This window comes from Heteronotia binoei, chromosome 4 (assembly GCF_032191835.1).
Source record: "Heteronotia binoei isolate CCM8104 ecotype False Entrance Well chromosome 4, APGP_CSIRO_Hbin_v1, whole genome shotgun sequence".
Classification (NCBI taxonomy): Eukaryota; Metazoa; Chordata; class Lepidosauria; order Squamata; family Gekkonidae; genus Heteronotia; species Heteronotia binoei.
In genome coordinates this window covers 65103463-65130368 of record NC_083226.1, presented here as the reverse complement: position 1 = coordinate 65130368, position 26906 = coordinate 65103463, and the positions used below count along the sequence as shown (strand labels likewise).

Sequence of the window (26906 nt, the reverse complement as noted above, 5' to 3'; positions counted from 1 at the left end):
CCAAGCTTCCGAACGGGCCTTTGAGGGGTGAGGGGGAAGCTGTGTGTACTGTCTGCGAGCGAGCGCGCCACCGCCCGACGAGGCAGTTGGCCGCGGCAGCGCGCTCTTGAAGGAGCGCAGGATAAGAGGTGAGTGAACTGGACTGACGGGACCTTCTCCTCCTTGGCCGGCGGTGAAGTGGCTCCTTACGGAGCAGCCCTTGGTTACAGAGGCGGAAGGGAAGGCATCCTCTGTGGAATCGGGATGGAGGGACCTGGAGAATGATTAGGATCCCGTCTCGTACCTGGGGCCGCCCTGAGCAAGCTCGTCCTTCAGGGGTAGGCGGCCTTGGGCTTAGGTGCGCGCGCATCCTTCTCTCCTCCCCCCCCTCCCTTTTTTAATTGAGACCCTCGAGTTCAGCCATCTGCAGTATGTGAGCCTCGCCTTGCTGATTCTCGCCGGCCTCGTCTTTGCGATCAGCAAGGTAAGACAGGCTGTTCCTCAAAGGCGGGTGGAGGGTTGACTCATTGACGAGGGGTTGGCAGTGTGATACCACTGCGATAGCTAATACCGGTTGGGCTTGTGCAATGATACATCAATGGCAACGACTCTGCTCATCTAGCATGCTTTGGAACGCGGAGAAGGAAGGTGGGAGTGGATCGGGTGACCTACGATGGGGAAAGGGGGGGTGATCTGGTGTTATGGAGAAACGTTCCTCTCGAAGGGAGGAGGACCTTACAGCGCAGTCAGTACCTCATTTGTATGTGAGAGCTATTTCTCTAGGGTATAAAAGCGTACTGTTCCAAGGGGATAGGCAAAGCCAAGCAGCGCAGGCTTTATTTTTAAACAAAGCTTCTCTCTTTTTCTCCCCCACCCCTTTCCCCTTCACCACAGTATCCGTTTCTAGCCCTGTTGAATATTGAGCCTCTTAGAACATGTAAACAAAACTTTGGCTTAGAATTGTTTTGTAGGGTGGGACGCGTTCAAATAATTGTTTCTAGCTTGTCTGACTTGTCAGCTAAATGAGTAGGAAAATATTGTGCTTCTGGTTGAGTTTCCAAAACTGTTCTAAGTTTCAGTCTTGTGATTGTTCTAAGAGGTACCAGTTTGAAATGGTAAAATACACACAATGCAGGATCTCAGTAGCTATGAATGGGTAGTTTGTTGTGATTTTTTTCTTTTTTTCTAAAGAAAATGCTATGTTGTGATGGTTTGGAATGTTTACAAAATCTTATTCAAGTTAAAGGTTGAGAATCATGGCTGCTCTGCTGCTTGTTAAACATTTCCTTTTAAAAATTATTTGGACTGGATCAATTGTTGGAAAGTAGCTAGTATGATAGTGCCTTTCTGGTATCATAAGCATTGTACAATACTATTTGCAATTAAGTTGTCCACAGAATTTATTAGTTCCTACTGCTCTGTATTTTTTTTTTAAATAAGGTTTTTAGCTTATGGAGAAACAGAAAAGTAAAACCACTCATTTTCCTCTGTAGCTTTGATGGTACTAGTTCAAACTACACAATGCAGTAATTTTGCATTTGCATCCATAACTTGCCAATTTAGTAATTAAAAAAAAATCCTGTCTTGTATATATGCTCATATTCAGGTGTACTCCATTGTAGTTACTTGGCTTCAGTGAATCCTGTTCACGTGATAAGTGGCTTTATGGTGGCTGGGAGCATGTTTGGTGCAGTAGTCTGAAAAAGACTTCATGGAGTCTTCTGGTAAATCTGAATGTCCACAGAAGGCACACATCCAAGTCTGGCAAAATTAGGATATAGTCCTGTGGACACTTGCAATGTCTTGATATGCATACTTTAATTAAAGCAAAACTCCTGTTTTGGAACTGCCTTAATCCTTCACTTATGATATCCCCAACATCTCCTTTAGTAAGTCTGTGGTCTCTGGGCTCCAGCCTTCCAGTTGTTGGTTGTTACTGACTTTTCAAAGAAAGTTTATAAGGAAGCAGTGTTGTCTGTAATTAAGCAATATGGATATTAATATGTATTGAGTAGACAGCTTAATGAGAATCTCCATGTAGCAAATTCTGCTGCAAGATTATTTTCCTTGGCTGTAATGAAGGGTTAGTATTTCATTGGTGTAGTTAATATGTATGAAAAAATACAGCATCAGAAAATTTTTTCATATATATTCTGCAAATGTTATTCAGTAGGGAAAAATGTGTTGTAACTGCTCATAAGTTAAGATGTCTTAACTGCCCCTAGTGTAACTGAGGTAAAACAGAGTCTGTTCATTTTTTGAACTTCTTGGGAAAATGTGCCTTTCCTTTTTACTTTCTACCTTGTAGTTCTACTGGTATTAAACAATGCACATGACGAAGAACATTACTGAAGTTCAGTGATATTAGTTGGGAAAGAAGAGTCACTTTTCCTCCTCAATGAGGGATGCCATATTGGTTTTGAAATTAATAGGTGGGTACAGAGACAAGTGTTGATTCCCAAAGTTGCTTATATTACACTTCCCACCTAAAAAAAAGCCTGCTATGCCATTTGCTTTCTACCCAACTGTGCCCTAAGCAGCATGGGGGTTAGGTGAGGACTACTTTTTCACTTTCATCCTATTTCCCATCTTATTCTGTGTACATGGAACTCCATTTGTCATTTCTAATCAATCCTTCAACTTGCTGTTAGATGTTATGAAGGGTGACACAGCAGAATGAAGTAAAGTATAAACACATTTTGCATTCTTATTTAAAGGTAGTACTCACTAGAACCATTTTAGGTACACATTGCCATTAGCAGGTATCCTTTATAGTGACTAGAAGTCTGATGTGTAGAATAGTCTGGAAAAGAGTTTGCATTTTTTCTGAATTCATATATCCACTTAGGAAACATCTCCAACTTCAGTATAATCTTATACTCATTTGCAACAAGCACCATTGTACTCATTAAAATAAAATTCCGTCAGATGCACAGAACTGGGTTGGAAGACTGATCTATGAACTCTTCCCGTACTCCTTTCTCCTGCAGTAGAGAATGTAATAACTATTGATAATGGCATTAGATTTTAGTCCAAAAGGCAGCTGCAGTTGTACACCACTGATTTCAGGGTGGTTGTGGTGATCAAAACTAAGATGCCTATTCACGATAACCAGATGTCGTTTTGTAGAAAAATAGGTGGTGGAGCTCATCCAGGGATTGCTATGCAGCTGCAATACTATTCAATGGACAAGGAGATGGAACTCTCAGAAGGAGGAGGTGGAACTCTCAGAAAGGTTCAGGAGCTGTGCGCCTGTAAGCTCCCACTGAATCTGAGGCCTGATGATAACACAACAATAAGAAGAACATAAACAGAGCCTGTTGTATCAGACCAGTAGTCCACCATACTGTTTCATACAGTGGCCAACCAATTGCCCTGGAGGGCCAAACAAATGGTATAGAAGCTGAGGTCCTCTCCTGCTGGTGCCTTCCAGTTCTGGTATCCAGAGGTTTGCGGCATCTGTATATGGAGGCTCCCTTTGGTCATCATAACTGCCACTGATGGTTCTCTTCTCCATTAATTTGTCCCTTTGCCATCACTGTAACCATTGGCAGTGAACTCCATTATAGTCTATCATGAACCTGTTTCCCAGCAACTTCAGGGGGGTAGACTGTGATGTGTGGGGTTGGTACATTGCCACTGCAGGGAAAAATCTTGATTCACAATCCGCAAAAGGAGGTAATGGAATATTAAACCTGAAGATATACACAGTAATATGTCAATCTAGGTCAGGGGTGTCAGACATGTTGCCTGGGGGCCGAATCAGGCCCCCAAAGGGTTCCTATCAGACCCCCCCAAGGAACTGGCTGCCATCTGCTTCCTCCCTCTCTCTTGCTTCTTTCTGCATCAGAGCTTGTTTTGCCAGACTTTCTCAATCACACAGTTACAGAACAAAGCCTCTATTTTTTCTATTGGCTAAGGTTCCTCCTTTGGGAAGGAAGGGGGAAGGAATAGCTTGCTTTGCCAGGCTCTCTCAGCCACACAGCAGAGCTACTGAGCCAAGCCTCTCTTCTTTTGGCTGAGGCTCTTTTCCCTCCTCATTCCATGGGGAAGGAAGGAAAGAGCCAGAGCTGCTTTTGCCCAGTTCCCTGAATTGCACAGGAGAGATACAAAGAAGGCACCATTAAGACCAACGATTGCTAATCTTTTAAGCATGTTTTATTTTAAGCTTTTAAAAAATCTTTGCGTTTGTCTGTGTCCTTGATAACGTTTATATCTCTGCTACCTGGCATTACATTTTATGACACACGTATGTGATAGGAAACAGATTGGCCAATTTTATTTAAATAAACGTGTTAATTAGATGCATTGTTGCATATTTTCCCCCTAAGAATTCCTTAAGTGAGTACCACAGTAGAGCAGCACAGATCAGTCATATCTGATTATCTCAAATATGATTATCTCAAATAATATTGGAGGATTGATATTTCACTAGTTATGAAACTTGTGTTTAAGGATTTAATTAAAATGCTTTTATATAATGGTTTTGCTGATGTCATCATTGTGCCATTTTCCCTTTTTTGCAACAGCATCATATTCAGGTTTGTTTAAGTTATGTTAGTAGTTTCAGAAGTGTTTTCATAGTCATATTGTTTGGTGTAGGCTCTAAGTTCTTGAGCCCTGGTGCTGCTAGATCCCCCCTCCCCCATGTTGCACTTATGATATATTAATAAGAATTAAAATGTAACTAGATCTCTCTTACCCTTCTTGAAGCCAAACAACAACTCTTTTGAGCTTTCCTCAAATTATATTAGGATAATGGGATGTAGGGTCTAGTCATCTTCAGAAACTGAATATGAATCAATGAAGGCCTTGTGTTGGGTCATTTAACAACCCGGGCCTTTGTAGGGGAGATGGTTAAACTTGGGTCAAGAAACTTCACCTGTCTCATAATTCTGCCCTTCCTTGGAGCTACACTTCAGGCATCCATGCCTCTCCAGTGAATATCTGCTGCCTGGTTTGAGAACAGCAGAACAGTTTAGTTAATCCATTTTCATGTATAACATATATTGCATCTTTATGAATTTTCAGCTTGGGAGAAACTGAGTGGAAATCTTTGTAGGATCACTTTGTTATAGATGAATCTATTTGAAAAGATTTGTAGTTTCTTCCAGGTATTGGCTACCTGTAGGTTTGATAAATTACTAGGGATAAGTCCCATTGTGTGTGTGTGTGTGTGTGTGTGTATCCCTGTGTCTGTGGTGGCTCAAAGCCCTGAAAGAGGCCCAGAATAGAGAAAAAATAATTATGCTTTGTTTGGGAGGCATGATGACAGTCACACAGACACTGAAGCTCAACATTCTTTTTGTTTGCAGTGAATTTTTGTTGCCTTTTCCTGTCATATTCAGCCCTGTGGCATTTAGTATCAGTGTGAGCTTGTGGCATGATCTGGGTCTTTTTGCGTGCTTGGTTGTGTTATGGTATACCATAGACTATGTACCTTCGAGGTGGCTGTTTTCTGAATTGATCTGACTTCAGCTTTCCATCTACTCCCTCCCTCCCTACAGCCTCTACATAGGAAAAGGACAGTCATTCTCCACAGTGGAGACCAAAGCAGGAGGGAAGCATCCTCAGCAGGTTATAATGACACAGAGTCCACCCTGCAAAGCAGCCATTTTCTCCAGAGGAATTGATCTCTGCCATCTGGAGAGCAGTGTAATTCTCAGTGATCTCCAGCCTTCACCTGGGGATTGTGTAGCCACAAAAGAGAATCACAGCAAATCAAGCTACTGTGAAGTCCAGTCTCTATCAAATAATACAAAATAGTCCAGAATAAGAAATATTTCATATATTAAATTTTGACAAGACTTTTTGTGCAATATAAGGAACGGTTACACCAGAACACAAGTCCTTCTCTGTCTCACAACGAAAAGTTGTAGCTCCCTTGGGAACATTCCGGTGAAATTGATTAGTGTTCAGCCCATTCAGTATCTTCAAACATGTACAGCCCGCAATTCGTTAGGCTGTGCAGCCAGTCAATCCATAGTGCAACAGGTTTGTACTAATTTCCCTGTTTCGCTTTTAGCTTCTTCAAGCTGAACCACTACTAAGCACTAAAGGTGAAGGTAGTCCCCTGTGCAGGCACTTGTTGTTTTCGACTCTGGGGTGACATTGCTTTCACAATGTTTTCACAGCAGACTTTTTACAGGGTGGTTTTCCATTGCCTTCCCCAGTCATCTACACTTCCCCCCCCCCCAGCAAGCTGGGTATTCATTTTACCGACCTTGGAAGGATGGAAGGCTGAGTCAACTTTGAGCCGGCTATCTGAACCAGCTTTCACTGGGATCGAACTCAGGTCGTGAGCAGAGGACTCCAACTGCAGTACTGCAGCTCTACCACTCTGCGCAACGAGGCTCTACTAAGTGCTAGCAGGAGTCTAAAAAGCATGGAGATTAGAGAGCATTGTAATCCTTGCCTACACTTCCGGTATCAAAACAAACTCTCTTTTACACTCCCAACATCATTGGAAAGAAGGACCGAAGAAGCTTTTATAACGGACGGAAGAAGTGGTGCCTCTCCACGCCCACAGAGAAGCATTGCACGTGACGGAGTTTGACTTTTAAGGGAGTTTGACTGACCTCGAAAGGATGGAAAGCTGAGTCAACCTGGAGCTGGCTACCTGAACCAGCTTTCTGTGGGATCGAACTCAGGTCGTGAGCAGAGGGCTCCGACTGCAATACTGCAGCTTTACCACTCTGTGCCGCAGGACTCTAGTAAGCACTAGTAGGAGTCTAAAAAGCGTGGAGATTAGAGAGCATTGCAGTCCCTTGCTACACTTCCGATATCAAAACAAACGCCCTTTTACACTCCCAACATCATTGGAAAGAAGGACCGAAAAAGCTTTTATAATGGACCGAAGAAGCAGCGCCTCTCCACGCCCGCAGAGAAGCATTGCGTGTGGCAGAGTTTAACTTTTAAGGGAGTTTGACTTTTAAGGGGACGTTTATGTTGGACGGGGCATTAGTTTTTTGCGTTATCTCTATGACATGTAAGAGCTCCCCTTCCCACAGGCCTGCTTATGTACACAGTTTATGTAATTCTCTCACAACCCTGTGCTCCGGGATTAGGGTGGAAGACTGTGAGTAGTCCAAAATCACCCAGACAACTTCCACAGCAAGAACCTGTGTCTGGCCATCCCTGGTCTGAAGCAATGACTCCTATGCCCTCTTCAAACTCCACCACAGAATGTCCACCAGCCTGGAACTGGCAGCCATAGTCAGGACTGGTCCCAAGGAGTGACCCTCAGAGGCCTGTAGTGATACCTTTCAGACCAAGACTCTCTTTCTGATAACATCTTTCCCCCTTCCAGACAAGGATAAGGAGGAGTTCTCGGCCAAACAAGGAAAACATCTGTCTGTTTCGCCCTCCTCCTCCTTTCATCCAATCTAGGTTAGAGTTTCTTTCTCTGCTCAGTGAATCAATGTGACTGGCGACTCAGTCAGTGGAAGAGTAGATAGAGCCAGTAACTGCCAGAACTAAGGTTAGTTGCATTTCACTGAGAGAATCAACTTTGCTGGTTAGCAACAGCCACTCTGGTGGGAGAGCAGACTGAACAATTGGCATGCAAGTACTCTTCATTGATAGTTAGATGGACTAAAGGTTGATACTGTACAGTCCCACTGAGCCCCAACCAGTCAGGGTGGTCAGATTTGCCACCCTAACAGGAGAATTATTACTAAAAGATGACATGCATCTTGTCATTGATGAAGATAATGAATCATACTGTATCTAGGAGAGTCCCTGAGGTTCTCTGCCTGTTACCTTATCCCAGATGGGCAGTAAACTATTAATAACTTTTTTCTCAGTATAGGAAAGATCAGTTAGTAACTTAACTAATTAATTTAATCCTGACAGGTTTTCTTAGGGTACAAGAAACAGCAATGTAATATTTGCCAAAACCACACAACTTGCTAAATGGAGTCCTTTGGCTTAGTGCTTTAGCTTTTTTAGCTGAGAGCCAATTTGGTGTAGTGGTTAAGTGTTAAGAACTGAGTTTGATTCCCCACTCCTCCACTTGCATCTGCTGGAATGGCCTTGTGTCAGCCATAGCTCTGGCAGAGGTTGTCCTTGAAAGGGCAGCTGCTGTGAGAGTCAGCCCCACCCACCCCACAGGGTGTCTGTTGTGGGAGAGGAAGATAAAGGAGATTGTGAGCCACTCTGAGATTCTGAGTGGAGGGCGGGATATAAATCCATCATCATCATCTTCCTCTTTTTTCTTCCTCTTCTTTCTTCAGCATATTTAGAATTTGAACAATTTTAACAGTTTTCAGAGAGTTTGTATAGAATAGTGGTTTGAATATTGACTAGGATGGAGCCATGATTATTGTGGGTACAAAATGTTTGTGGGTGTGGACATACATTGCCCTGAGGTCCTTGGGGAAGGATAGAAGTTTAATTTCTTTTAAAGCTAGCAGGATTTTTATTTTTAAATAGTTTAGTCTCTTAAATCTTATGTGATATGCTGATGTTAACTTTTACCACCACAGGGATGACCATTTAAGAAAACTGTATTTTACCAACACTTTATTTGCATTACTATTTACTTACTATTATAAAGTGATTAGATGGACATAGCTATTTTTTCTGAACATAATCTAATCCTCTCCCACAAAACATAACTTGGTTCTTGTCAGATCATCTTAGAATTCCTGGATTGTGTTGAGTTAGAACAAAGGTGCTCCTGTAAGCAGAATGACTTCTACTTATCCAGTGTGTGCAGATGATTTCTAGGGTACTTCTCACTTAAGATGAAGCCCCCTCTGTGCTGCATCCTCCTGTGTTACCAAGAACACGCTGACTCTTGGGAGAAGCTTTTAGATGGCAGCACAGTTCATTATATTGTTAATTATATTGTTAAGGGCAAGGGCAGCCAAACTTGCTTAACATAAGAGCTACGTAGAATAAAGGTCAAATGTTTGAGAGCTGCAAGAAATGAACATCAAATGTGTGAGGGAAGAAAGGAAGGCAAATAGATGGGGAGGGAGAAGGAGAAAGGTGGAAAGAAAGCAACTTGCCTTCTTCAAGACAGTTGATGGAGTGGTGGGGGCTTCAAGAGGGAAAGAGGGCAAATAGATGGAGGTGGAAAGAAAGCAACTTTAAATACATTCTCCAAGCCACCAGCTGGCTTGGCTTGGAGAAGTGATTTAAAGAGACAAATGCTTTCTCCAAGACAATTGAGGAGTGGTAGGGGCTTCACGGGCCACACGTGTCAAAGAGCCACATATGGCACCTGAGCCGCAGTTTGGCCACCCCTGGTTAAGGGGGGGAAATGTATCCATTCTTTGCCTAGTACAGCTTTTTTGTATAGAATCCTGATTTTCATGTGCAGTCTTTTTATTTGAAACGAAGACATATCATTTGTACTTTTTTGCAAAAAATTCTTTTGAATGATTTTATTTTTAGTGAAGTTGTTGGCCTGATCCAGCAATATCCACACCAGAAGTGTGGTTTTCCATCCGTTCTTTATGTTACAATCTCTGCAAAGATGTTTCCTTGGGCTATCACAGGGCTGTAGGAAGGATGGGGGCAGTGGAACCATCCCTCCTGTTACTTCTGTCATCCAGAGCTCTAATGAAATACACAGAATAAGTGGTCTCATTTCCTGATTCACATGGCTATTCTTCCACATGAATGTGCTTTCTGGGGGTTGGAAGGGGCAGCAGAAACTAAGAAGAAAATTGGAAAATCAGGTTTCTGTGCACAAATGGTAGGATTCAGGCAGGCTTGTCCAGTCAAATCATTTGGGGAATGAGGCAGAAGCATTGCTTAGAATGTACTTGAAGGTAAAGGTAATAGCATGAATTACTCTTGCTATATGTATTTGTTTAAATGTACAAGAGTTAGATAATGCTTTAGGCAAACCATGTTTGTAAGAAGTGTTCTTAGGCACACTTACTAATTATGACCTTTTTAACAGCAGACCAAATTTTACTGTAGTCTAGACACCTGCAGCCAAAGACTGTATAGTACTTCATATATGAAATTCAGCTTCCTCTTCCTACCATGTATTTGGTTTTTGCTTATTTAGCCGGTGGTGAAGGTGCAGGTGTGCTGGACACAAGAATATTCTGTCCTCTTTTCTTCCCCTTTCATCTTGAAACAGTCAGATTTGAAATGCTGAATGGAATGTTCGGGTTGGGGGAAATGAGGCAGTTTAACATCCAGAGACCATCTAAAAAGGGGAATTGGGTTTTTGGAGGGAGAAGGGATTGGCAGTATCCTGGAATACACAAGGAGTCTGATAGGGACTTTAGAGTATTGTTTAGACAGGCAGGGTTTGGGAGCTGTTACCATTAAAATGGTAAAGTGTTAATGCTTGCCTGGCTATTGCTTCCAGGTTTGAGCCTCTTAGAAAAAACATTCTTAGTAACAAATAAGCATACAGCATCTCCCAACTATCATAACTTATGCCATGTATCACACTTGAGTAGGAAGGCATTAAGTGTCATGTTTAAAAGTTACATAAGCTTAAATTTGTTTGTTACACTTATCCAAGTTTTCATCAGCCCAAATCAGACTCTGTAGGATTAAAGGGGAAACAATCCTGATTGTTATCATCTGTGCTCTGTTTAAAGGATTAAGTGATCCTGTGTAAAGGGAAATAAAAATAATAGAAAAGGCTGGTGTGGGTGGTGAGGTAGCCTGAGGGTCTTGTTTTAGCATGGTTAAATACAAAAAAGTGAAAAGCTTGGATCAGATATTGTACCAGTAGGCTCTCAGGTAAGCCAACGAGACAGAGCCAAACTGGAACATTCGTTCAGTTCAGAAGTTGGAACAGGAGATTATGAAACTTTACCAGACACAGCAAGGACCTGGGAAACAAGAGTCCTTATAGCAGGGAGCTATCCAGGGCAAAACACAATCTGGTTTGTAAGGGATATTAAACTGGGGAAAGATGAACCTCAACTGAATGGTAATAAAAAGAGACGATGATGATGCTTTAGCTCAAAATTCTTAGTTAAGGCCCTGATCTTGCCATGCCCTAGAGAGTTGTCTCCTTCCTGCATGTACCTGAAGCATGGAAAGCCTCAGGCTGCCATGCATGTGCTTCTTTGCCTGGTCCAGGCATCAGCTCTGCCTCCTTTGTAGTCCTAGAAGGACTAAGAGATGGAAGGACCCACTTGGGAGGTTCCAAGTCCACCCTAGCTTTACCACTGGAATGGGAGCTGGTTGGAGTAGCCAGGATAAGGGGATCTTTCCCTGGAAATCCTGTGATACAAGGAAATCCTGTGATATGATCCTTTGATCATATAGGGCTCTTCTCCTCTTGAGGAGTCTTCCTCTTCTGAACACTCTTCCTCTGCCATTGAGGATGAGCCTAGGAGAGTTCTGACGCTACTACTTGGCCTTCATTCTCCCTTAGAGTAGTCACATTACAATGCTAAAGAGACTGCAGAAGCAATGAAAGGCAACATTTCACTTTGCATGATCTCTTAAAAGAAAAGATCCATGCTGTGTATCCGATTAACTCCTAGCTCACAGTTCTCCATCCTCCAAACCTTTCCTTTGCCATTTTTTCTTGTTATTTATATAAAACTTCCCCAGACCTTGTCCACCTCTACATGAGGCTTTACCCCTCTACATGAGGCTTTATCCTTTACCCTTAATCCTTTCTTATTAAAGGCTAGTCTACATATGCAGCAGAATGATGTGGTAATGAGGTATTGGGAGTGCTGAGGTGATACAGTGGGTTGTACCACTTCAGACTGTAAGGGAGATGGTTCCCACCCACCCCATCTCCACTGTAAGTAGAAAGCTACTGTGGCCTTGTGTACAGTTCTTGTCACTGTATCTCAAAAGAGGCATTGCAGAGGTGGAATAAGTACAGAGGAGGTTGACCAAGATGATGGCGTTTTGGAGCAGCTTCACTATGAAGGAAAGGCTGAAGAGTCTGGGCCTTTTCAGTTTAGAAAAGAGACAGTTAAGGAGGAACATGGTATAAACTTATGTGTAGGGTGGAGAGAGAGCAGACAAAGAGAATTTTTTCTCCCTCTCCCATAATACTAGAACTTGAGACATGCAATGAAGCTGATGGGCAGTAGAGATTTAGGACATATCAAAGGAAATCTTCACACAGAGAGTGATTAAAATATGGAATTCACTTCCAGAAGATGTTGTGATGGTTATGGGAATAAACAGCTTTAAAAGAGAAATAGATTCATGGAGGATAGGTTTATATGAATCCCAGAACCAGGAGGCAACATCATGGGAAGATCTTGGCCTCTATGCCCTGTTGTTGGCCTTCCAGAGGAACTGGCTGGTCAGTATGTTGAGACAGGATGCTTGATTAGATTGTCCATTGGTCTGATTCAGCAGGTCTCTTATGTAAGTGTAATCTGAAATACTAGAGTAGATTGGTTTACCCTATCATGCTGATCTTCTATATAAGGTGGTTGTATAAGGAAGAGGGCAATAAAATGGTGATTGTCTATCTGCAGCCTGAAGTGGTACAGCTTATTCTATTACCTCATTCTACTGCATGCATAAACCAGACTTAAGGTAACAGCTTTTCTGCCAATTCTTTTAGCCTCCCTGCCACATGTGCACACATTGTTTTCTTCCTGCAATACAGACATGATGGAGGAGGCTTCCCAGCCCTGGTTCCTTTTTGTGTCATTAGCACAGCAATTTAAATCTCTGCCTGATGTAAACTCTACATCACCAGTGGTTCTTGGGCCTAGCATTGAATGTGAATATCTTCAGACAATCTCTTGCTGTTTCTAGGGTAACTTGTAGCAGCTTCTTTATATAAAAAGCAAATGATAAATATAACAGATTTCATTGTATAATCCTGAGCATTTCATATGCTTTTCTGCAGTTAATTCTAGTATATTTGTGTATATAGTTTGCAGGGCTTTTTTTGCAGATGAAGCCCAGCAGGAACTCATTTGCATATTAGGCCATACCCCATGACATCACCATTGTTTCACCTAGGGCTTTTTTGTAGAAAAAGCCCAGCAGGAACTGTTTGCATACTAAGCCACACCCCCTGACACCAAGCCAGCTGGAACTGCGTTCCTGCTCAAAAAAAGCCCTGATCGTTTGAAAGATAGATCTGGCAATCTGAAGGTAATACAAAGCTATTTGGTATTCCACGATTCTGAAGATTTTTTTTATGTGTAATAAATAAAAAATGGCATTTACTGACTATTTATAAAGGTGCTGCATTTCTAGTGACAAAGATGGATCCTGTATGATTTGTCCTGTTTTAATCACTGGGTTTGTGTGTGTGTGTGCTTTTATATACGCATTTAGTTGTGTTTTTTATTTTTTTATGATGTCATTTTATAATGCTGTTTAAACCCTCTGCTGCCTTGGGAAAGAAATGTAAATATGCCAAATCAACTTTTGATCAAATCAGTTTTAATATCTATTTCGTAGGTGCTTAAATAATGTTTTATTTAGGCATTAAAATCTAAAACACTGGTAAGTTGTACAAAAATGAATGTAATCCTTGTTCTGAAACTCATGCTAAATGAATATTTTTGGGAATCTTTCCAGTAGCTGATATTTTTCCTTCTTATTTCAGATTATAAGATGAATAATCTTTCCTTTAGTGAACTCTGCTGCCTATTCTGCTGTCCACCATGTCCAGGCAAAATTGCTTCCAAACTGGCGTTTTTACCCCCAGACCCCACATATACACTGATGTGTGATGAAAGTGGGAGTCGCTGGACTCTACATCTTTCTGATCGTGCAGACTGGCAATACTCTTCTAGAGAAAAAGATGCCATTGAATGTTTCATGACTAGAACCAGCAAAGGTAACAGGATTGCCTGTATGTTCGTGCGTTGTTCTCCTAACGCCAAGTATACCTTGCTTTTTTCACATGGAAATGCTGTTGACTTAGGTCAGATGAGCAGCTTTTACATAGGACTTGGTTCACGGATTAATTGCAACATATTTTCATATGATTATTCTGGATATGGAGCAAGTTCTGGAAAACCAACAGAGAAGAATCTGTATGCTGACATCGATGCTGCTTGGGTAGCTCTTAGAACAAGGTAAATAGAAAGAACTTACTGAAGAATATTTACACTAAATATGGGAACACGTTTTTTCCTTAGAAATTCTCAATTTAATTTTGTCAAGTGTTCTCTCCTCTGCCCCCAAGGCAGAGAAAAGAAATCAATACTAATTCAAATAGGTATGGCAAGCAAAATTAGTAATTTGTTCTTATGGCAATAGTTATCAAAATAATGGGTTAATTACTGATTTTATTCAGTAAAAACACTATTTCAGTAGTTAGGAAGCCAAATTAGTAATTTAAGAATGTTGTCTGTCTTGAAGGTGAGTTTAACCCACTGGGATTTAACATGCACAGGACTGCACTGTGCGACTTTCTGTTGAAAAACTTTCTGTTGAAAAACTTTCTGTTGAGAAAACACACTGTAGTCCTGGAAGGGTGTTGGTACAAAAATTCAGATCAGGGATTGAATGTTGCTTCACATCAGAAAATCCTTTCATATGTAAAGCCATCAAATGCATGAGTCTAACGTCATCTTATCTCTGATGTGCATAGCTCTCTGTGTATTTTTAATGGGAGGACCTATTCTGAACTTATTAAGCAGCTTCTGCATCTCCAAAAGACAGCCAGTGTACTCTATCTGGTTTGAAGACATATTTGTTTATCAACTCTCCAGATTATAGAGAAATTAACAAAATAGAAGAAAAGGAAGCAAGAAATCTTATATTTATTAAAGTTTCTTGCTTCCTTTTCTACTATTGTTAATTTCTCTATAACCTGGAGAGTTGGCAACTGGCCATTACACCAATTTTCTCCTCCCTAGAGATTCCCTATCTCACATCTAATGTTTCCAAGCAGTTTGAAAGACTATGTGGTACAGAGAGATTTCACTCCTTCAACAGTTAAAAGATTTTATTTATTTATTTATTTATTACTTTACATTTATATCCCGCCCTCTCCACAAGCGGACTCAGGGCGGCTTACAATATCATAAAAACAATCAATTCCATAAAACATATAAAACCATAATACATTTATCAGATTAAAACTATTTGCGCTGTCTCAATCCAGTCTGGCGGTATTGGGTTCTGACTCGCCAGCTTCTGTAGGATGTCCGGTGGCAGCCCATGTCTAAACAGTTCGGTCTTACAGGCCCTGCGGAACGCCGACAAATCCCTCAGGGCCCTTATAGCTTCTGGGAGGGTGTTCCAAAGTTCTGGTGCTGCCACCGAGAAAGCCCTAGATCTTGTTGCACATAGCCTGGCTTCTTTTGGGCCAGGGGCAGACAGCAGATTTTTTGTCCCTGATCGCAGTGCTCTCTGGGGGATATATGGGGAAAGGCGGTCCCGTAGATAGGCAGGTCCCTGACCATAAAGGGCTTTAAAGGTTAGTACCAACACCTTGAAGCGAACTCGGAACACAACAGGCAACCATTGCCTGTTTTAAAACTCAGAACTGTTTAGCAGGCATATCTGAAGTGAACAGAAGAAATAAAATAGCATAAGCAAAAAATAGGCATAGGCAAAAATGCTTCATCTCTCTCCCTACTCTAAACTCATGCCCTATCTAGGTGGAATGTAGGGCAGGTACCTTACTTCGTTATTCTGGGGTAAACTGGTCAAACATACCCACCAAAATGGCCACCGTCTTTGGCCCAGGAGCAGGACTATTCCTACCTCTGTCTATGACTCCAGCTGACAACTGACTGGTTTCCCACCCCAAACTCAATAATATAAACAGCAGTTCCTTCCCAGGAACTGCTTCTCTCCCCTGCAGCATTGTGGGGCATTTTTCCTGTAACACTGAGAGATTTCCTGTTCTCTCTAGGGCAGGGGTGTCAAACATGCAGTTCGGGGACTGAATCAGGCCCCCCGAGGGCTCCTATCAGGCCCCCAAGCAACTGGCTGTCATCAGCTTCCTTCTCCCTATATCTTGCTTCCTTCTGCATAACAGCTTGCTTTGCAAGGCTTGCTCAATTGCACAGGAGCTACAGAACAAAACCTCTATTTTCTCTATTGGCTGAGTCTCCTCTGTTGGGGAGGAATAGCTTGCTTTGCCAGGCTCTCTCAGTCGCACAGCAGAGCTACTCAGCCAAGCCTCCTATTGACTGAGGCTCCTCCCCCTTCTGGTTCCCTGGGGAAGGAAGGAAAGAGCCAGAGCTTTCTTTGCCCCATTCCCTGTATCTCATGGGAGAAAAACAAAGAAAGCATCTTTAAGACCAATGAGTGTTTTAAGCATGTTTTAAGTTTTAAAAGAAATTAAGAACATAAGAGAAGCCATGTTGGATCAGGCTAATAGCCCATCCAGTCCAACACTCTGTGTCACACAGGGGCCAAGAATCCAGGTGCCCTCAGGAGGTCCACTAGTGGGGCCAGGACACCAGAAGCCCTCCCACTTCCCCTCCCCCAAGCACCAAGAACACAGAGCATCACTGCCCCAGATAGAAAAACATAAGAGAAGCCATGTTGGGTCAGGCCAATGGCCCATCCACTCCAACACTCTGTGTCACACAGTGGCCAAAAAACCCAGGTGTTTTTGTAAGTTGTGTTTGTATTCTTTATAAAATTTCCCAAGTTGTGTTTGTGTTCTTTATAAAATTTCTCTCTCTGCTACCTAATCTTAAATAGGTTCACACATGGCCAGCCTGACATGGCTCGGCCCAGCAAGGTCTCAATTATGACAGATCTGGCCCTCATAACAAATGAGTTTTACACCACTGTTCTAGGATGTTGTCCTCAGATTATTGGTTACAGATGGGATGGGAGGAGAATGAGGAGGAAATTAGGCCAAGGCCTACCTAGAGTTTGAGAGTCTCCTCCCATCTAACTCTCAGATAGTTAAACCCACTCACAAAATGGCATTTCTCCAGAAATACACTTTAAGAAACACACATTTTTCTTTAAGAAGGTTTCATTCATTCCAAAGTTTGAAAAACATTCTGTGGGAAATCCTCTCCTGGTTTTTCTGTGTTTTCTCAGCCATTCATGGGTGTAAAAAGAAAAAAATAGAAACATCTAAGACTTCCAAATCATATTCATAACAGAAGTCAGTTTCTGAAAGTTTGCTCAATACTTGATTATTCCAAAATAGTGATTACAGACTCTTTGAGCATTGTGAATGTAGGTAATGGCTCATATATATTGGCTATACCAGCTTTTTAGCCAGCTGATGTTTGGTTTGGTATATAAATGTTTGCTAGATAAAGACACAAGCAAAATTGGAGAGCTGCAGCAGACTTGTGTGTGCTCTGAAGCAAATACCTCCTTCTGTAATTTGAATCTATTCTGCATACCCACTCTTCATTTAACCTATTTCTTTGAGATATTTATTTCAGGTCTGATGGAATAAGGGCTTCTGCTTACTAACTTAAAATTTATTGCCATGCAGTATGAATCAGTTGTTCCTATAACAGAAAATGTTAAAGGACAATCTGTTGAAATGCCTTGATTGTTGTGTTTTTTTTTAAATCAGAAAACTTGCATATCAGGAAGATAAATTGCAGTGATGCTATGAATACAAAAATGCTGAGTCCTTGTATTTCAGTGGGGACTTATTCCCAAGTAATGTTTGTAACCTGTGTGGTTATGGTGGCCTGAACTTCTTATTGGCAGCAGCCGTCTTTATTAGGGGCAGGATGAACTGTTTACCAGATGTCTACTGATCAGTCAGCCATAAGCTGTCTTCTAATAAGGTGTCTTATGATAAAGTTATAATAAATAAATATGCAGATTCAAAACTAGCTTATTGTCTTTGTCAAAGAAGGTTCTTACGCCATCTGGTCTCTGTCTCACTGTTTTCTCTTGTTAGTCATACATAGGGTTGCCAATCCCCAGCTGGGGCAGGGAATCCCTGGTTTGGAGGCCCTTCCTCTACTCCCAGGTTATCATAAAGTGAGGGGGGAATGTTGATTGCTGGGCACAACATTATACCCTCTGGTGACTGGTCCTCATAGGGTATAATAGAGAATTGATCCGTGGGTATCTGGGGCTGTTATTTGAGATAGAGGCATCAGATTTTCAGCATACCATCTGGTGCCTCTCCTCACACACACACCCTATCCGGTTTCAAAAAGATTGGACCAGGGGGTCAAATTTGATGAGCCCCAAAAGAAGGTGACCCCATCCGCTATTACTTCCAACAGAGGGGAGGCATTTAAAAGGAGTGCAGTTCCTGGGAAAACGAGTATAAATTCCTCTTGGGCATTTGGACAAACTTGCATGGTTCTTTGGGTACTGACCCACTAGCTTGCCTCTTCATCCTGCTACATGTAATGTAACTGAACATGCCTTGTTTGTTTTTTTAAAACCACTTTGTTGGGAGTTTAAATAAGTTTTGCTGCTAAATACAGAAGGCAACATGGACACTGGCTGAGTGAGCAGTGTATCTGGTGACTTTATAGTTTATGCTATTTTTATGTATTCAGCAATTAACGAATGCTTATAATTCATGATTTCATAGCCCTGCTCTGTTGACTCAAAAAGTCATATTCTTTTTCAGGTTTCTTTGTATATACTGAATCAGTGAATGTTTAGTTAGAAGTCATCTCATTTACTCATACTGAAGTTCTCAGTGTGTAATGCATTTTTTTTTTGCATCAGTTGTATATGGATGGTGTAAAATAAGTAAATTGGCAACACAGCAACAGAGAGTGAAGAAAAAAGGCACAAAACATCTGAAAAGTGCATGCATGTATAAATCCCTATTTTTAAAAGAGGAGTTTCTGCTTACTTTAGTAGCATCAAGTACTGTTTCATTTCCAGATCCTTTTTCACTTTAAAAATATCGTCTGCAATAATTATTTCAAAAGCAGTCAAAAGTTGGTTGCAAGCCTGTTGGTTCAGTAGTAATGTCCAAAAACAACTAACTTCCCCCACCCCAGTTATTTATGCAGTGTTTTTATTTAGATCTGTCAGAATGACAAAACAAGTAAGTGTTCAAGCTCCAAGTTCAGTAGACTTCTTCATCAGACTGAATGTTACAAAATTAACAGTGAGGTAGACGCAAAATACATTATCTTGGGCCATGATTTTATGCATTAGTGTTTGCAGGATTCAAATAAAGTTTAATACTTGAAGAACTGAAAATTATTCTTCGTATTTTATATATATAATATAAATGTAGGATATTGTGAAATTTACATGATGTATAAATGCAGGTTTATCTGCGTCATTCATAAGATACCTGTTTAGTTTAACTGTAAATTTACTTTTCTCAGATATGGAATCCGCCCTGAAAATGTGATTATATATGGCCAAAGTATAGGAACAGTGCCATCTGTGGATCTTGCTGCTCGTTATGAAAGTGCTGCTGTAATTCTTCATTCTCCTCTAACCTCAGGGATGCGTGTGGCTTTTCCTGATACTAAGAAGACCTACTGCTTTGATGCATTTCCAAAGTAAGCTGTGGTATTTTAATAAGTCTGAGAGTGGGGATGAACTACCTGGCACACTTCTCATAGGAAAACCAGGAGGAAGTACAAAACGTTACTATGCTTTAAAATACTGATCAACTACGAATTGGCACTTCCCCTTCACAACTAATTGCAAGTAGACACAGCAGCTATTTCTGAGCATGCTTCTGCCCTCATCCAGTTGCTAATCAATATATATATATATATATATATATATATATATATATATATATATATATATATATATATATATATATATATATATATATATATACACACACACACACACACACATTCACATGTGTGCATAATTTTTTAAAAGTAAATCAGTGCTTTTCTAAATGATGATCAGTTCAAAGCACAAATGACTGAAATATTAGATGCTGTGTACGTTCTTCAGCTACGGTTTAAAAGACCACTATAAGGCACATGTATACCAATATATTATTGCCTATAGCTCAAATTTTAAAAGGAACAAATTAATCTGAAATTGAAGGATCTATTAAAGGATTACTAATCCAATATGCCACCCACCCTAAGGAACAGAATTAGGAAAAATTAACATTGTGCAAAATATCTCATGATGAAATTATATTCCTGAAAAGTTGCATTTACTTCTGTATTTTAAAAACAGTATATGGAGAAAAAAGACAGTTCATTATAGATTACTGGTTTATGGCCTAAAACAAATTTGCACTGGAACTGTCATCCCCTTAAGGAAAGCAATTAAACAATGTTGAATTATTTTAAATTACTCAAACCCTATTGTCACAGTATCTCCCTGTTGAAGACTTGAATAGTTGCTCAAGCGGAAATGTCTTGGCCCTGTACGAAATGTGACAAAATTGTTTATAAAAGATATGCACAATGTTAAGGACCAAGGACCAACTACGTTCCAGTGGAGTAGTACGAGAGATATTCTGGATGCACTTTGCAACTGAATTTTTAATGTGTAAGAACACCAAATCCACTTGCAAGTAGCCACTGTATGAAAGCGCACCCTCTGAGTTAATGCCTCACCTTTACTTGAAAGCACTGGAGAATGGGGAAATTGCCCCATCACATCACTCTATTGGTCATTCCCATATTAGACAAATTCCCAAATCCACACAATATTTTAATTTCAGGTCTATATCCCTAAGCATCATTGCCAACACAAATTCTAACAGCAGTCCTACTAGGCAGGTTACAAATGGGATTGCATACACCCAAATCAAATAGGCCTGTTCGGAAGTTCCAAGACAACAGTGCAGACCTAATCTTGCTAACACAAGCAAGACTAGAACCATCATTGTTTAAAACATTCGTGTTTAGAGGCAATTTTTTGATCAAACCTAAGAAACAATGTTGACCTTCCCAGCCTTGATTTTCTGTTGATACTTCCCTTGATAGTATAAATTCTTGTTTTTATGAATTTTACTGTTAAAATGCACTTCATATTGTAGAAATTTCAGTTTTTTCCCTTCTCCCTTTTTTTTGTGGAGTGATATGTATGTAGCATGTATTAAATAAACTTCATTAAAAACCTTAGAATAAAACAATGCTTAGTCATCTAAGGCATGGTATGTACTGGCTTGAAGGCTTCCAGTAAGTATTGACATGCCTTATAATCACAGATATTTTAAACACTGCATTTAATTAAGCATCAAGTTCATAATACAAATATATTATGACCAGTTGCATACTAATTTTTTTCTGTGTTCTTACAGCATTGACAAAATTTCTAAAATAACATCTCCAGTGTTAATAATTCATGGGACTGAAGATGAAGTGATTGACTTTTCACATGGCCTAGCATTATTTGAACGCTGCCAAAGACCTGTGGAACCACTGTGGGTAGAAGGAGCAGGACACAATGATGTTGAGCTTTATGGACAGTATCTTGAACGATTAAAACAGTTTGTTTCACAGGAACTGGTGAATTTGTAGATTGCTTTATACAGTTTTTGCTGTTGAATTTTGTTGCAGAACTGCACAATTTAGTAACCACAATATAAAACCTGATGGTTTTGTTTTCAAATCAGGTCAGTTGCCTTCATAAATGTACAGGTAATGATTTGTAAACATAATTAATGAAGGTTTTAAAACCCATTGTTAACTGGAACAATGAATGATAGAGACAAGCTTGTGTGGTTTGTATATTTTGTGCAAATTTTCTTAGACTATACATAAGTCAATTTGCAAGTCTTTCTTAAGATGTACAAAAATCATAGGGAGGAAAGGGAAATTTTAATTATGTAAAATCAGATGTAAAAGTGTTGCCAAATGCTTTAGCATATCAGACAAGTTTATATACAATATTTTTAAAACATCTCAAAATGTACTGTGACTTTCTTTGTTGCACAGGTGTAATTGAAGCAGTAAAAATAGCAGTTGCGTTTGGAAGAATAAGAAAGGATATGAAAACACTCACTGGATTTTACAGGCCCTATTATATAGGGAACAAGTCAAAACAGATGTTTTATTTTCATGTCTTATTCTCAGTGTCACCACTCTTTTCTTGGATGATAGACAGACAAAATTCTGATTTGGCCACCCATGTTGCTCTGTAGAAACAGGCACAAAATATTGATTCTTCTTAAAATTCCTATTAACAGAGTCTGTAGTAAAGCAACTAAATTCTTCTGTGGTTTTTCTGAGGTCATTAAGACTTGTAAAGATCTTCATGTTCGGCCATGTTGATCTGATCATGTGAAGAATCAGAACTTCACCAGTAATTCTTAATGTGATACGAGGTTTGTATTGGCAGACATATAAAGTTGAGTCATTTCAGGTTTGATTTGAATGTTTATAAGTGTAGGACTAACTGTTTCAGTTATTTTGAAAATTCTACTAATGTACTATATAGTGAAAAGAATGTTGACAATTAACTCATAGTATAATAAGTTGCCTTTCCCTTGAATAAATTTTGCTTGAATAAAACATAATAGACCTACAAATGTAGCCTAATTTGTAAACAAAGTAATACTCCAATACACACTGTGCTTCTAATTTTAAAGCCTTATATACTATACTTGTTCTGCTCAATGTTGTGATTGTCTGTCTGAGAATATTCAATAATGTATTATGTATTGTGAATGCTTAGGTTCTAGTGTGTTAAACTAAAATGAAAGAAATTCCACACACACTTGATACTGAGTTGTTTTTACAAAGTGTAAACTGTCAGTCTCTGACTAATCCATTCTTATTGATGAGAGAAAAACTAGAATAGCATAATTTCCAATGTTATAAGAATATCTTGCCAAAACCTGCTGATAAAATTACCTTGACCTTTTCCCTTCCAGAGGTCTTCCCTATTTCCATCACATTTCTGCTTGAGCCAAGGTATTCTGACAGTCAGTAGTTTGGTAAAAGTCATGCTAGCTTCTAATTTAAGCTTTGAATAGATTTTATGTTTTATAAATGAAGGACTGAACACATTATGTATACAGAGTATGTCAGTTTTAGACTGTTGAGAGGTAGCAAATGTCAAAGATTTCAAGCAATTACTATATTTTAGTATAATGCCAAACTCAACTGAAACATGAGGTAATACACATTGTGACATCTTTGTACACCACTTGCCTTCTGCCTCCCCACAAAGAGTGTATAGTAGAACCTGCTGCCATGATCAGAATAATGGCTGCAGATTATCTCTCCTGTGTCACACTGAGGCATGTTTGTGTCATTCCCTACACAGAAGTAAAGAGGTTGAGGAAGATGGGAAGCTGGTTAACCAGCTTAGTGAAGAAAGGCTTAAAGTGCCTCCTGTTCAATTTGTTAAAGACCACAAATTGGTAATATGTGTGCTAGCTTTGCTTCATACTCTTTGAGGTAGTTTAATCAAGATAAAATTACTTGGCATGTAAATTTAAGTGCCTGAGTAAAATCTGGTGGCTTACAATACTGCATGATATGCATCCATTCATAACAATGAGACCTTTGTGTCACAACTTACTAGAGCAGTTTTATAATGTGCAACTTGAATTTTTATAGGCTCTATCTTCATTCAAGTACCTTTTGAAGGTTTATTCTGTATTATTAAAATCAATGTTAATTATCCTTCATGAGAGCAGAAACTTGTTCACTACAGAAGTCCAGTTCTGTAAGTTCAATACTTATCAGAAAAACATAGGACTGTTTATATCAGATTTATGTTTGGAAAAGATGCATCCATGGAACATGGACCCTACTCTGTATTTAGTTCAGATGTGATTTTGCACAAAGGAGAAATGAGAAATCACTAGCTATGCTAATTGCTCAGACAGCAGAAATCTTAGTAGTTGCCTTTCAGCCCAGATGATTAGAAGACACATAACAGTAGTGTTAATTCTGCAGAACTTTTCTTACTTTTTTACATGTCAAGATCTTAGTGTTTCACATTTGAAATCTGCATAGGTCATATTAATCCTAATATCAGTCCATATAGGCTCTAAAAAACTCTTACAATAGAACTCCTATAAACTTCCAGTTGCCACACTGAAAAAAACAAACAAATTAAGGCACTGTATTTTAAGTAGTTATATTGAAGCACTAAGAATTGAGCTGGGGTTGGTAGCTATGCTATCTCTTCGTATGAGTTCCATTTTGGCAGTGATTTGAGATAAAAATGCCAGCTGTTTTGTTAACTTGCTGTAAGATGGCTGCAGCTATGTGGAGGACTATTTATTATATCTTCATTCTGAGTAGGTAGCAAGGTGGATCTCACACTCACTGCCTCATATTTCAGATTGTGGCTAAAGGCTAGAAGAATTTTTCTCATAGTTGTCTGTAGTGTCAATGTGGCTGAAATTGCCTCTCTGAATTTACAGCTGGCTGTTGTGGCAAAGTAGGCATCTATATTCATCTTGGAAGATTCATTGTGAAATATACCAGTTCATTATTGACTAGAAAAGAGGGAGAGTGCAACCTTTGGATATTGCAGATCATAACTATTGGGCTGTAATTACCTGTGGAAAAGGTTATTTAAACTGTACACTGCTTATTTCCCGTGCATGGAGAAGTGTGATGAACTTCGTCAGATTGTGCCTATTCCTGACCTGGGTCATGTATCAGTAGAAGAGGGATTGAGTCTAATAGCTCTTTAAAGACGAACAGAATTTGTAATAGGGTATGAATTTTTTGTGAATCAGTGCTTACTTCAGATATGTAATACCCCACAACAAATTTTGTTAGTCTTTAAGGTGCTACTGGACTCTTACTCCTTTCTACTGCTACAAACTAACATGGCTGTGCATCTTGAACTGGGCCATGTATGTTTAATATTGTGGATTGAAAAAAAAGATTCCACTTCATAACTTAGAGATAGAAGCTACCAAAATATTTGTGCTTTTTAGAAATACTGAAAACAAAGAATATTCATATTTGCTCATGGATAATAGAATCAAGTTGCCTGCTCAACATATTTTGCACAAGGCTTTTATGAGTTGAGAGCCTTTTTGTGCCAAGAGAGGTAAGCATAGCTTTTATTGCACCTCCAATCATTAGAACCCTGATATTAAAACACTTCCAAGCTTGACCTGATACTGATTCTTCACTGAGATACTTTATAAAGCTATTGATGAGCAATGATTATTGCATTAATTGAGAAGCCATTATCAAAAACTTGAGCTAACATAATTGGGACTAATGCTTTGAAGTATTGGAAGGAAGGAAAAGGCAGCTGTAGATTTTCAGCTTTGTCTTGTCCCTGTGATGTGTTTGGCTAGGCAAAAATAATGTGGATGGCTCTGGAGAAAGACAGGCTGTCAGGCTGAATCTTGCTACCTTAGAGAGCAAAATTGATGCTTCTTTCACAACACTGTTTGCTTTCAGTCTGAGCACTACCTCAAACTGCTCTGTTACTTTGGGATCCTTGATTCCTTGCCTTTGGCAGTGTGTTATAAGGCAGTTATGGATGTGTTCTCTTAATGCAGCATCTAAAACATGTTTTTCATAAACGCTGCTGGTAATTCTCTGAAACAAAAACTATTTGCATTGAGTTGAAGGTAAAAGATGTTAAATGTTCTTTCCAACTGTTGGCTAACCATGTTTATTTTCCCTTCTGGTTAGAGTTGAATTATTCTTAATGTTGGTTCTAAATTTTATCCACTGTCTTAACTGCTCAAAAATTCTGCTGATCATTGTATTTTAAGACAACTCAAATAAAACTGTGTTTTTTACTGTATTTCTTTTTCAGTTTTTAGTATGATTCTGTGTTTTGCACATTGTAGTCCTATATACCAAAATAGGGAGGGGAAAAGATCTCATTTAGTAATGATTCAAAAGTGTGTATTCTTCATGGGCTGGAAGCTTTTACCTCCCAGCATTTTTATGGTAATTCTTGCATGTGTGGAGAAGAGACTTTAGCCTTTCCCATTTACTCTTTTTTCAAATTGAATCTGCCCCCCATTTCAGTTGGCAAAATTGATGCAGAATATAGCCCTTGTGCACATACAATACAAAGTCCTTGTGACCACAGAGATCTTGTATCATATGAGCTGGCCTACAAAAAAACTATTTTAGAGTTATACACCAGTTCAAATCTATGAAGAATTACTCCTATCTAAACCCACTGAAATCAATAGTTTTGGACCATAGGTCTAGATACCTCATGTCATATAGCTTGAATAGAATTATGAAAAACTGAAGTGTTTATGTGGTAGTAGTCATTAGAAAATACAGACTGATCTGGGAAGTTCTTCCAAAGTTGATGGGGTTATACTCCTCCTGAAAGACTAGATGAACAGCTTGGAGGTACTTCATGAATTACCTTTGTACTTAGGCAGCTACATCTGCTGACACTTGTTGCTTGTTACCTATAGAGGCTGGTTCACATACTTCAACCATTCCTGGAGAAAAACAACCTAGCTATTGTCAAATGCTCATTAATATTCAGATTTGATTATTCTAACATGTTTTACAATTACATGGTGCTGCCTTTGAAGATGTCCAGAATCTTAAATTGGTCCAAAATGTAGCGGATAACATCATGGGAACATGCTGGAGTGATCATATCAAGGTAATGCTATGCTGTTTGCAACACCTTGCAATGTGTTTCCAGGATTAGCATGCTGGTTTTGACTCTAAAAGCTGTAAATAGCTTGGATTCAGAGTGAAGGATCTCTTCCATTCTTACCAACCATCCTGAGATCAGTGCATTGGGGCTTTTCTCTGGGAGCTGGCAGGAACCCTGAAGAAGCCTTGTTCAGCTGTTGTCTCCCAACTGTGGAATTTCCTCAGGAGCAAAAAATGGCTGCTTCCCTCACTTTCAAACAGACCACTGAAATGGCTGACAGCCATTTCAGCCTACCAGTAGGGTTAGTGTTCCTGTCAGCTGTTCAGTTGAAATGACTGGCTAGTAGCCATTAAAACTGTTTATCCCCCCCCCTTCAAAGTGGGGGGAAGCAAAATGGATGGGTTAAATCACTATCAGCACTTAACCCTTCCCAAGCAATCCCTGGGGGATCTGAACCCACCAGTTCAGGCCATTTTTGGTTTAGGGTTCAGTTCAGGGGCTGAAATTTTGAGATTTGTGCCCATCCCTATTGTTTAGTTCAGATTCCCTAATTGGATGCAGGCGTGAACCTTTCA

General features: G+C 39.8%; 1 protein-coding gene across 2 annotated transcripts; it reads left to right on the top strand.

Annotated features, from left to right (window-relative positions):
• Positions 1-9: 9 nt before the first annotated feature.
• ABHD17B (abhydrolase domain containing 17B, depalmitoylase) lies at positions 10-25500 on the top strand. 2 transcript variants are annotated; one of them, XM_060237462.1, is made up of 4 exons: positions 10-128; positions 13508-13982; positions 19161-19340; positions 21065-25500. In XM_060237462.1, exons 2-4 carry the CDS (start codon positions 13516-13518, stop codon positions 21282-21284), a joined length of 867 nt encoding a protein of 288 aa, XP_060093445.1. In that variant the 5' UTR covers positions 10-128; positions 13508-13515; the 3' UTR covers positions 21285-25500. The 2 variants fall into 2 exon arrangements, with proteins under 2 accessions (XP_060093445.1, XP_060093446.1); XM_060237463.1 differs by lacking the exon at positions 10-128 and adding an exon at positions 148-463.
• Positions 25501-26906: the final 1406 nt, after the last annotated feature.

Bases quoted from the DNA above. Each gene is read 5' to 3' on its own strand.
- ABHD17B (XM_060237462.1), top strand. From the start codon at position 13,516: ATGAATAATCTTTCCTTTAGTGAACTCTGCTGCCTATTCTGCTGTCCA. The intron at 13,983-19,160 runs GTAAATAGAAAG...TACTTTTCTCAG, and splicing joins TGGGTAGCTCTTAGAACAAG to ATATGGAATCCGCCCTGAAA. The intron at 19,341-21,064 runs GTAAGCTGTGGT...GTGTTCTTACAG, and splicing joins TGCTTTGATGCATTTCCAAA to CATTGACAAAATTTCTAAAA.